Below are 11,551 nucleotides of genomic sequence, written 5' to 3' on the forward strand. Positions count from 1 at the left end.
TGCCCTTTGAAATTCCTACTGGCTCTCAAAGTCCCTTCTCTACTTGTGCAACTTCAAGGAACAGGTGCCTATGAACACAACTCCCATGATAATGATAGACTGGAAAAAGAAATAGCCAGTGAAAGAGAGAGAGTGGTGAGGAAAAATAATAATAATAAAAAAGACAGAAAAGATGCAGGGGAGAATAGGGACGTGACAGGAAATGGGGGGCTGTGATATGGCCTGCTTCAAATGGGGCAGAAATCGCAGAACAGAAAGAAGGAAGAATATGGCTTCCAACCCTATGTAGGGCTAGGTGGACAGAAACAGAAGTCCATGAAGTCAATTTAGGGCAGATGAGTAGATGATGATCTCAATCATCATTGTCCTGGAAAGGCAAGAGCCACTGTGCTTTCAACTGGAAGAAGTTTTAGAAAAGGATTGTAATGAGGAGGCCAGGCTTTTGAGGCTTGGAAACCAAGCAGAAGAGGCTGGAAGGAAAGTGTAAACCAGAAGACATGACCCAGGAAGAAAACACATCCAATGCGGAGGGGTGTGGAGATGTCATGGTGGGGAGGCAGGACCAGCTATGGAGAAAATTTAAAAAGGGGAAGACTTTGACCAGAATGGTAGAGATGGGTCTCCAGAGAATGACTGAAAGCAAATGTTTGCCACTTGCTGTGCTGGGAAGCAATGAACAGAGCCGGACAGATCTTGGCTGTACACCAAAGCTGAGGGGCAAACGCAATAAAGATGAGGTAGATGTGCAACCTCCCACCAAAAGCTGCAAGGCCATGACAGCACTCCCCTTCCCCCCACAGCAGGACTGGGACTGGGGTGCCAAACCCCTTCCCAAAGGAGAAGTTCATTCAGCTGGATTTTCCTGCTCAGCTTCATTCAGCCAGGTTCAATTATGAATCCTTGCTGGGAGAAACACCACTCATCATGCCTCCAGACTCTGTCAGCATAGCCCTGGGTGACCTCCTGCTCTCTCACCCATGTGCTAGAGCAAGAAGACCAGGCCAAATGGCCACATCTAGTGCCTGAACAGGGAGCAAAAGAGACACAGCAATATGTGGCTCTGCCCAGCCTTGCAGGCAGCAGCAATAATCCTACAAGCATTTTTTCTGTGGGCCATAATCTGACATAACCTCTCTGAATCATAAGCACGGGTCCTCCTACAGCGAGCTGTATCTCCTTGGCTTTCCTGCACTCAAACTGTTTCTCAAGAGTCATTGATCAAGCAGAATTAATCCTGCCTAGAGGATCAAAGGGGAATCACAGAAGCATTTAGTGGGGGAAGGATTCTGGAGAGAAACTCGGACAGCACAAGTCAGGCCTTTATCTGGGACAAAACAGTGGCCAAAGGTGGGACACAGGGAACCCATCTGCATGTGCCTGCAGAGTGCCTAGTGAGAGAAGAGTAACTTGACCTTGAAAGACCCAAAGCCTTGTTAGCTGGAAGAAATGCCTTCAGACAACAGGCCAGAGAAGGATAGAGCTTATATGATCCACAGGCACCAGAAGGAGAAATTTTACAGATGCTGCTGGAGCATTTCTGCGACTGCAGAAAAAGCACTGCTTTTGATGGTGGTGCCATTGGGCTGATGGACAAACCTGGAGCACCTCTGGACACTCATACTTACCCAAGAGAAGGATTAAGGCAACAAATACTGTATTTGTCTTTGTGAGTGGGACATGATAGAATCCCTGGTGAAGTTTTAAGTATGCCTAATAGCAAAGAGAGAGCAAAACAGAGATGTTGTATAATCATATGGCTCAACTGTACCTTGCAGTTCTGGTTCATTGCCTTCTCTGCAAAACAATATAACAGCTACTGAAAAAGGCTCAAAGAGCAACAAATGTGATTAGATGTAACGGTTTACATATGAGGAATGACTAAGCTGTCTGGAAAAGAGGTAAATGAGGAAGAATGTGGTGAAGACCAATTGTCTACAAAATCCTAAGTGATACTGACCTGAAGAGAGACCAATTACTTGCCAGCTATTCCAATTCAAGAACAAGGGGTCATCAACTCAAGCTAGCGCCAAGCAAGTTCAGAAGTAATAGAAGTAGGCATTTCTTCACAGAGCATGCCACCAAGCTGTGGAACTTCTCACCATAGGGCACGGAGGAATCTAAAATTTGAGACAAGATCAAAAAGTGACTTGAAAATGGACTTCAGCATACTGTGCTACTGCCTCAAGCTTGGGAAGTCAGTAAAAAGCTGGACTAGCAAAGCAGGAGAAATACCATTATATGTTTATCCATTTTATTTTTAGATTCTTCCCTAGTTTTTTTTTTTTCTTTTTTTTCTTTTAGGATGAGAAATCAGAAGAGAAATGTGAAAGAGCAGCTCAGCAACCCACAGATTATCCTGAGGGCCAAAGCAGTGATGCTTTGTTTCAAACAAAAGATAGAAAATAGGCCCCACAGACACTGGGCCATCTACATCAAGCTTCATTCTCCTGGAGCTGATGGTGAACGGTCTGAGCACAGAGAATCCGGGACCTTGTAGGGTCTGCAGTAGGGAAGGTACAGATAAAGGGGAGAAGGGCAGAGTCTCCATAAAAGGTTCTGGAGATCTTCAGCTCCTGTGTACATATACATGTGAGTAGGACAGAGAACCAAACGGACTTTTGATCAGGTCCAGTATGGCCTTCCCAAATGCTAAAGGCTTTGACCAGCATGACATTTCCAATCATGCAGGCAATTAATGTCAGCCAGGCCCTTATCAGAGACACCTATGTTTTCATATCTGAGCAAACTCATATTAGCTCGCTTTTTACTTAACTCCTGTCTCCTTTGATTTGTCTTCCCAGAACCAAGGCTCTGCGCGTGGAGGAGCCATACCTGAATCTGAAAGATGGGAGAAATGGAACAGATGAAACAGGAGGCTGAGCAGCTGAAGAAGCAGATTGCGGTAATGCTGTGAACTGCCAATATAGCACCTGTCCCCTGTGGTCACATCCCCATCCCTTACTGGGCCTCAACCTGGAGCTGGGCTTTCTCCAAATATATCCTTGGAGCCGCCTGCAGTTCTGCTAATGGGCATCCTCTGAGCATGGTGGGGTGCAAAAAGAGGGGGAGTGAAGAGAGAAAGGGGAAACACTAAATGGGAGAGAAGCAAGTGGCCACAGGCATCATGTCTGTGGGGGGACCACAGAACATTGGCTGTCCTCTGCCTGGGAGTTAGATGGTGTTTTGCTGGGCCAGAGGATCCACGTAGCATGGGGAACTGGACACAGATCACCATTTGGCTCACCCTCCTATTATTTGTCTGACAGGTGTTGAGGACTCTCAGTCACAGACCAGAATCCTGCTGGGCTGGGCAAATCTAAACACAGCAAAGCCACAGTCCCTACATCTGACAGGTCCTACTTTAAATCAGCCCCTCAGTTATGCTCCTGAATTTCATTGTTGTCTCCTCTCTTTTCCAGGAGGCACGGAAAGCCTGTGCAGACACAACACTGGCTCAGGTAAGGGACAGAACTGCCTGGCCAGGTGAGTATTTTGGAGTCAGATCATACTACTGCAAAGTGGACTCTCTGCCATGCCCAGGGAAGGAGTTAGGGAGCACAACCAAGGGGAAGAGAAAAGTTCCTGTCAAGGGCAGGCTTAATTCTTTCTCTCTTTCCACTCTGTCCCTAGATTGTGTCTGGAGTAGAAGTGGTTGGCCGCATTCAGATGCGGACCCGAAGGACCCTGCGTGGGCACCTGGCCAAGATCTACGCCATGCACTGGTCCACAGACTCCAAGTGAGAGAGGCTGCTGATCTGCTGGTTACTTGCGGGAGCAGGGAGGGGTGCAAGGCAGCACACACCCTGAAGGGTAAGATGGGAAGTCTCTGATGGGAAGAGAGCTGCTAACATAATCTTGTGCCTTTCTCACAGACTCCTGGTGAGTGCCTCACAAGATGGGAAACTGATTGTATGGGACACATATACTACCAACAAGGTAAGAGTCAGATGGATGCAGCAGAAGTGGATGTTGGACTGAATGCCCTCAGAGCTAGTGCCCTTGTTCTCTCCCATCTCCTCTACTTCCAGAGTGCAGACCTAGTTTCTTGTCCTCCCAGGTTCATGCCATCCCTTTGCGTTCTTCCTGGGTCATGACCTGTGCCTATGCCCCCTCAGGCAATTTTGTGGCCTGTGGGGGCCTTGACAACATGTGTTCCATCTACAACCTCAAGACCCGTGAAGGCAATGTCAAAGTAAGCAGGGAGCTCTCAGCCCATACAGGTGTGTGTGCTGCCTACCTACAACCTAGGTGCTCTCTGTTTCTCTCCCTTTTCTTGCCCTGTCCTGTTTCTCATACTGACTTGCCCGCACTCCCTAGGTTATCTCTCCTGCTGCCGATTTCTGGATGATAACAGTATCGTGACTAGCTCTGGAGACACCACATGGTGAGTGTCATCTTCTATATCCTCACAATACAAGCAGTCATGGGCACTGGAAACTCACACAGGCCTCCTGTGAAAAACCCCTTCTCTAGGAGTTATGTCAGCACAGAAGCAGACACAGTGCAACCTCTCTGGCTCTTAGGGGCATAGTTTAGGGCCAACTAGTGGAGTTCTTTTGCTTTGCAGTTACTCACCTTTCCACAATTTAATGATAAATTGCTTCTATGTAGGAAGGCTACACAGAGTACTTTAGGTACTTAAGTATCTTAGGAAGCCAAATTCCTAATTCCTTCCTTGGCATAACAGATGCTTCTTTTCCCTGTTGAGGACAAGTCGAGATGCAGGCCTACCAGTGAAGCAGCATGGACAATTTAGCCAACTCTCATAAAATACTGTATCATTTATTCTGCCACAGAAAATATCATAAAGTTATGCAGAGTCTATATACAACCTTCATTTCTCAAATATGACCCACTACGCAAAGGTCATCTATAAAGATAAAGGCTGTGCATGAATCCTAGGTTCCTGGCTCTCCAGTAACCCTGCACTAGAGCTCTGAGCAAATCTGAGTCTTTATCTGCCCTTTCCCCCCTAACGTCTACCTTAGCAGAAACTATTAACCAGCAAAAGCCAGAATGTGGCTTCCCATCAGAGATCAAGGCTACATGGGGCTTATTTGCCAGGCCATGCATCCAACAGCATGGGTACAACAGTCCTTTCCCCCCGCCCCCCACCTCACTTGTGGATCCCTCTTACATCCTCCCACTATTTCCTTCTACTGTTCACCATGAACACGGTCAAATCACAACCGCCCCAACCCAGCCATAGTCTCTGTTTCAGTAAAGTTAGGAATAGCAACAGCTCTGAAGATATTTCCAGTTGTGCATAGCTAACTACAGTGATACTCTCATCTGTTTTCCTGTTTTATAGCCATGTCCATGATTTCCTCTGTTTTTAATTTATGAGTGAGACACCTCTTAACCCAGCCATAAAGCTGGTTGCCTTGACTGGCTCTGAAAACTTCTGTCCCTTCCCACAGTGCACTCTGGGACATTGAGACAGGGCAGCAGAAGACAGTGTTCCTGGGTCACACCGGAGATTGTATGAGTTTGGCTGTCTCCCCGGACTTCAAATTGTTCATCTCTGGAGCCTGCGATGCTACTGCCAAACTGTGGGACGTGCGGGAGGGCACCTGCCGTCAGACCTTCTCAGGGCATGAGTCGGATATCAACGCCATCTGTGTACGTATGCTGTCTGCATGGTTGTGATGAGAAAGGAAAGGGAGGTAGCCAGCACTGAAATAGGGAGAAGGCCTTAGGATGCAAGCTGAAAGATGCTGTCAGTGTTATATGTGGGGAACCAATGTCTCAGGAAACCCTGGCTCCATGATCCAGCCTGAAGTAGGGAAGATCTGAGTTTAGTTCACACATATCTGCAAGTCTGAGACAATCACTGAAATTCTGAGGCTGGCTCTTCTAAGGCACTGAGGCACCAAAGTGTCTGGGCCTGACTCCCATTCTCAAAACACTGCTTGAAATTAGCCTGCACATTGCAGTCTGTGGAGTTCAACCTAAGTTCTGCTGCAGCCATACTCTTAGCTGCTGTTGGGAACCACAATTCCAACATGCTGCAGGAACCCTGAAGCAAGACAAGCAAGGCAGCAGGAATGCCTCTCATAGCCCTGAAACTTGCTAGACATCACCTTGAAGTAACTAGTGCACAGCAAGCCTCAAAACAACAGCTGATATAAAGACACTACAATCCTTCCCCAAGCATTAGGACATCTTACAAAAATCCAGACTGACAAAGTTAACCTGGTCTTAGGAGGAGTATGAGTCTCCCTCTCTAGTAGATTCAATTTTTAACATCAGGTGCCTTGTACCACTGCGTTTTCCTAGCCTACTGGCTTTCTGGTGATTAACAGGGAGAGGAAGACATCAAGAAAACATGTAAGGCGGTCCGGTTAAAGCATGGTATGCTTCCTCCTCAGTTCTTTCCTAACGGTGAAGCCATTTGCACTGGCTCAGATGATGCCACCTGCCGTCTCTTTGATCTCCGGGCAGACCAGGAGCTGATAGTGTACTCTCATGAAAGCATCATCTGTGGAATCACATCAGTCGCCTTCTCCCGCAGCGGGCGCCTTGTGTTTGCTGGATATGATGACTTCAACTGCAACATCTGGGACTCCCTGAAAGCAGAGCGTGTGGGTGAGTGGCTCCTGGAGGTCCCCCTCTTATTGCCTGCAGGACCTTCTATCCCAACCAAGGCAATAGAGAAGCCCTTATTTTTCTCAAATGGATGCCTGCTATGCTGACTGAAGGACACCAATGCCTCCTCACATTTAAGGAGCACATCACAAGTTGCACAACTACTTTTTAAACAGAAGAACTATTGGCTTCAGTCATCCATGTTAAGCAGGGGAAGTCGTTAAGCAAGACTGTTTCAAGGAGGGCTAGGGAGGGGGAAAGAGCATCAATGTTCCTCAACTAAAACTACTCACAAGCATAAATAGTCTCATATTGATACTTAGTCTCTGCAGTTCACTTGTTTCAGTTGCTCACCGCGCCACTTGGTGGCCAGGGACAGAGCTGAGTCTGAAGATGGGCCCTATTCAACCTCTTCAGATGCTCAGTATTGCTCATACAGGGAATACACAAGGAATACAGTACTTGTACTGTACTTCTTTCAGATCAGATACATCACCTAGTCTCTGAAAATTTCTACCATTGCCTGCTTATTGCCCTCCAACAGCATTGCCATTTCTCAGTCAGCATGCTCTCCTTTCTTTGTCCTGTCAATGACATTGCTCCAGAATAAAATCAGTTGAATGTTGCCGCAATTTCTCCTGCATCAAGAATTCAAGCAGCTAAACCTTCCTAAGGCCATTGTTTCTTGGACACAACCCATGCATGGTAGCTGTATGCAAGACAAATATTCTTCCGTGTGTTTGTCCTTATTAACCCCATAGTGATTCTAGTGCAGGGGGATGTGTACGCAGGCCTCAAGCCTATGAAGAATGTACTGTTTGATCAACCAACCCCTTTGCCTCTCCCAGGCCTCATCTCTTTTACTGACCTTTCCTCTTTCCCTCCCATCAGGGATCCTCTCCGGCCATGACAACAGAGTGAGCTGCCTGGGAGTGACAGCAGATGGCATGGCTGTTGCCACGGGCTCCTGGGACAGCTTCCTCAAGATCTGGAACTGAAGATAACAGCAGAGAGGGAAAGAGCAGCAGAAACATGGCCCAAGGCCCAAGCCCATGCAAACAGCACCATCAGCCGAACACAGAAACTTCTGTTTATCATTCCCACTTTTTTTCTATACACAGGTTACTTATAGGGGTCTGCTAGCATGAAAGGGAGAAGCCTGGGGGTTGGGATAGGCCTAAGAAGCAGGAGCACACAGTGGCAGCTCTCACCACCCTTGAACAGACCCAGCAGTTCCTGGCCTCATGCAGGCTTCAGGGCCTCAGGCAAGCACAGCTGTTTGGCATGTCTCAGGCCTTTGTAGGATGGTTCAGACACCCTGCATCTTCCTTCAGACACCTCCACAAATTTAACACACAACCCTCTGAGGGCTCCTTCTCAACCCCTTTGCTCCAGACTAAGTCCTATCCTTGATTTAGCTATGTATGGCTCTTCCATGAAGTTCTTATATGTACCTGCAGACATCTCCAGGGAGGCACTGGGTTTGATATTTTAATCATGCAACTTCTACCAAAAAAGGTAGGGCAAATTGGGCTCATTTTCCACAGGGAAAGATTTAGCTCAAGTTTTATCTATGCACAGATGGGGGGAAGATCCAGATCCCCCAGAAATAACAGGGAACATTCTTCATTCTTATTTGCTGTTCACTTCATGCTGTTCCTTCTCTTTTCATCTCACCCCGTGTTGTGTGGTAACCCCATCAAACCAGTAACTCTCAGCCACTGCTTTCTACTCTGCTTTCTACTCTGCTATAGCACTTCATAGTCCAAGTAAATAAAGAAAGCTCACAGAAGTACTGCAGGCTGTGATCTCTTCTGTGTTGTAATAGTGCTGCCGACAACTCTCCTCCTGCGAGGACTGCACACTTACCCACTGCTCAGAGAACTCACCCTGGGAAGGGCAACCACAAACCTTGCTCTGCTTCCAAGTCCACAGGAAAGGGTCTCTCTCACCTATGTTTTGGATGAAAACATCTCACTGCTTCTTGTCACAACAAGACACTAAGACTAGCATCCCAAGAGTTTGGGCAGAAAGCCAAGTTTATATCCTTGAGCCAACTCTGCATCCTTTGAGCTTAGCTGCAGGCATTACTCCAACAGTTGGCTTCTAGCCATATCCTGAGATCTCAAGGCTTTACTACTGACTTGACAAGCCACTATATTTTGTTGACTTTCAACACAATATTGCCTCCCCCTATTTTGAATTTTGCCCTCATGCCAGATCTCTGCAGCCATTACAGTGCCCCCTGTGTACATTAGATTCAAGGTCATGGTAGGTACAGCAGAACTTTGGGAGACCCCAGGCCATTCTGCAGCACATGGATTGAGAGCCCTTTCAGCTCTGGCGTGCAGAGTTAGAGGCTGGGGACAGGGCTAAGTGCGAGAGCTAATGCAAAATTTAGTTATTTGTTCTGAAGCTTTGTCTTCAAAGAAAACAGTGCACAGGAGGAGTGTACTGCTGCTGTCCTCTCAGGACAATAGTTTTTCTTTCTTTTTTTCCTTTTTTTTAAAAAAAAAAAAAATGATAAGAGCAACATATGAGTTAGCATAGTTGACTTTAGTAGAAGAGTCAAAGCAAGCACTGTGGACAAGACCCACAATGTTAGGAAAACATATCTCCCTAACAGGGAGAAATGAGAAAAGTGACCGTAAGTCTGAAGCTTCAGTCTGTTGCAGGCCTTCTCACACCTAGAAGGTCCAAAGTGTAGAGGAGAATCATAGTAATTTCCAGGGAAAGAAGATCTAATTCTCCACAAAAGGACACTGCTGATTCTCTTTGTTCAAGTCACTCCAGGTACAGCTCGCAGATTTAAGGCTCCTGCTAAGATCCATTGTCACTTCCTTCCTGTCCCCAAGGTTCTCCCCCAGTGCATGCCTCTTACCCTAGAGGAAAAAAAAAAAAAAACAACAAAAAAACAAACAAACAAAAAAAATCCAACACACACACCACAAGTTGAAAACTCAAGCAGTAGCAGCACCAAACTAGACTGAGGACTCTAGGGACAAATATAGGACTGACCTAAAGAAATAGCAGTCAGAAAGCTACCAGGTTACCAGGCCCACGAGATCCCCACTTCCACATTTTGCATGGGTCCAGTTCATATTTGGAGTATTCTTGATTTCTACTCATTCTCCCCTCACAGTGCATCTTGTTAAGCTTTACCTGGCGAGGTGCAAGAGCACTGGGGGAATTATCGTCCTGCAGGATGCTGAGGGGCGAGCGTCCAGTTCCACCAGATGTTACCATGATTTTGCTGCTGGTCTTGCGCCTTATTGGTTTGCTTCCTAGTGAGTGAAGAACAAGTCAGTAAGTCACCGCAAGCCTAGAGGACATGAAGTTTTTCCTGACTTCATGATCTAGTCTACCTGCCTGCACAGAAGAGCAATACCCAAGGACTCCAGGCAAACAGCTAGGAGAGTTTTCTGCAGCATGATCTATATCAAGGACTCACACCACTCATTCACTTAACACCTATATGTACCTCGTATTCTCCAAAGGGGCCTCCAGTCCTCAAGTTACAGCCCCTCAAGGAAAGGCTGCCTGATGCCATAAGGAACTGGAGGGAAGGGTTAAAGCTTCCATGAGAAAGCAAGCCAGGAGGATCTGCAGAAGGCACATGCAGGACATGGGACCTGTCAGGACTCTGAATGCCATCACTAGGACTCAGCAGTTCTCCAGGCCCAAGTCTTAAGTGCCCTGCATCCCCCACCAGGAACGAGGAGACCAATCCTCCAAGCTAAGGCTCGGACACCCCCGACTTTACAAGCCTGCCCGGCACAGCGGACGCACCACCAGCCACAGCGCTCACTTATCCGCACGCAACGGGAGCCGCGAGCAGCTCCTGCCAAAGGCTTCTCCGCAGCTTCACCCGCCCCGCGCCGTCCGCGGGGGTCCCTGCCCCGGGCCGCCCCGCGGGGGCCCCCGCGGGCGTCGCACTTACCCGCCGAGAAGGGGGTCCCGGTGAGGCGCGGAGGCCGCACGGGCGCCTCGCGGCCGCCGCTGGGGCCAGACGGTCGCTCTCGCTCAGTCCCGAGCGCCGCAGCCGCCTCGGGGCCTGGCCCGGCCGGGGGGCTCTGCGGCGTCGGCTCCTCCGCGGGCGCTGCCGGGGGCGCCTCGACGCCGAAGGCCTCGCCGAGCTGCCGCACGAGGCTCTCCACGCTGTCTGCGCCGGAGGAGAGGGAGCCCGGGGTGAGCCCCGGGCCCGCAGCGCCCCCGCGCCGCCGCTCCCCACTCACCGTTGAGCGCCACCTTTAGGGGCGTGCGGGAGATGCCCGGCGTCGGCGAGCGAGGGTCCCGCTCCTGGCCGGCGCCCGCTGCGGGCTCGGCGGGCCTGGGCGCCACGGGGCAGCTCACCACCTGCGGGAACGGCAGGCTGAGCGAGCGGCGGCGGCGTCGAGGCCCGCGGGCGGGACGGGCCCGGGCGAGGGCGGCGCCGCTACCTCGATGGGGGTGCGCAGGATGCCGGCGCTGGGCGAACGCGGGTCGCTGACGCGCGCCAGGTCCCAGCTGACGGGGGGCCGCGGGGCGGGCGTGCCCGGGAGGCTCCCAGAGGCGCCCATGGCCGCGCACTGCGAGCCCGCACACCCGGCACAGCAACAAGGCAGCCGCTACGCAGGGCCGCGATTCAAATCTCCCGCGCGGCGTCCGGCCGCCGCCCCATTGGCCTCCGCCCCGGAGGCGGGCCGCCGCGGCCCGCCCCCCCGCTCCCGCCCATTGGCCCGCCCCGACGCCCGAAGTGCTGGCGCGTTTCTACGGCGACGGCCCCGGCCCAACGCCCGCCTCGCGCGCCGCTCGCCATTCGCTGGGGAACTCAGCGTTCTCCGAGCTGATTGGCCGCTCCCGGAAGGCTCCCGAAGCCTGACGCCACCGAGGGAGGCGGGCTCCCCTGTGTCTCCATTGGCCAGCTCCAGGGGAACGGCTGTCCCTATTCGTCCACCGGATGTCAATCTTCAGGGGGCTCCGC

The 11,551-nt window shown here is 50.2% G+C and overlaps 2 protein-coding genes across 4 annotated transcripts in view; one reads left to right on the forward strand and one right to left on the reverse strand.

Moving 5' to 3' along the window:
- The window catches only part of GNB3 (G protein subunit beta 3), a 10,371-nt gene extending 2,765 nt beyond the window's left edge, over positions 1–7,606 (forward strand). Inside the window, exons 2-10 of the mRNA XM_088520736.1 lie at positions 2,802–2,902; positions 3,420–3,458; positions 3,631–3,737; positions 3,873–3,936; positions 4,058–4,220; positions 4,318–4,384; positions 5,421–5,622; positions 6,372–6,588; positions 7,480–7,606. Coding sequence (XP_088376862.1) covers positions 2,846–2,902; positions 3,420–3,458; positions 3,631–3,737; positions 3,873–3,936; positions 4,058–4,220; positions 4,318–4,384; positions 5,421–5,622; positions 6,372–6,588; positions 7,480–7,586 — 1,023 coding nt within the window. The 5' untranslated portion in view covers positions 2,802–2,845 and the 3' untranslated portion in view covers positions 7,587–7,606. The remainder of the gene's footprint in view (positions 1–2,801; positions 2,903–3,419; positions 3,459–3,630; positions 3,738–3,872; positions 3,937–4,057; positions 4,221–4,317; positions 4,385–5,420; positions 5,623–6,371; positions 6,589–7,479) is intronic.
- Positions 7,607–9,238: 1,632 nt separating this feature from the next.
- On the reverse strand, positions 9,239–11,147 carry CDCA3 (cell division cycle associated 3). Of its 3 annotated transcripts, none has more exons than XM_088520738.1 (5): positions 11,028–11,147; positions 10,824–10,944; positions 10,529–10,750; positions 9,751–9,872; positions 9,239–9,470 (listed from the first exon to the last, which is right to left on the reverse strand). In XM_088520738.1, the coding sequence occupies exons 1-5, from the start codon at positions 11,145–11,147 to the stop codon at positions 9,330–9,332; spliced, it is 726 nt and encodes a 241-aa protein (XP_088376864.1). In that variant the 3' UTR covers positions 9,239–9,329. The 3 variants fall into 3 exon arrangements, with proteins under 3 accessions (XP_088376864.1, XP_088376863.1, XP_088376865.1); XM_088520737.1 differs by having other exon boundaries at positions 10,824–10,918; positions 10,996–11,147; XM_088520739.1 differs by lacking the exon at positions 10,529–10,750 and having other exon boundaries at positions 10,824–10,908; positions 10,992–11,147.
- Positions 11,148–11,551: the final 404 nt, after the last annotated feature.

The sequence above is a fragment of the Tinamus guttatus genome, unplaced genomic scaffold (assembly GCF_059628265.1).
Source record: "Tinamus guttatus ecotype Peru unplaced genomic scaffold, ASM5962826v1 Tinamus_guttatus_pri_ptg000098l, whole genome shotgun sequence".
Classification (NCBI taxonomy): Eukaryota; Metazoa; Chordata; class Aves; order Tinamiformes; family Tinamidae; genus Tinamus; species Tinamus guttatus.

Bases quoted from the DNA above. Each gene is read 5' to 3' on its own strand.
- CDCA3 (XM_088520737.1), bottom strand. From the start codon at position 11,147: ATGGGCGCCTCTGGGAGCCTCCCGGGCACGCCCGCCCCGCGGCCCCCC. The intron at 10,751-10,823 runs GTGAGTGGGGAG...CCTCCGGCGCAG, and splicing joins CCTAAAGGTGGCGCTCAACG to ACAGCGTGGAGAGCCTCGTG. The intron at 9,873-10,528 runs GTAAGTGCGACG...TTCACTCACTAG, and splicing joins CGGGACCCCCTTCTCGGCGG to GAAGCAAACCAATAAGGCGC.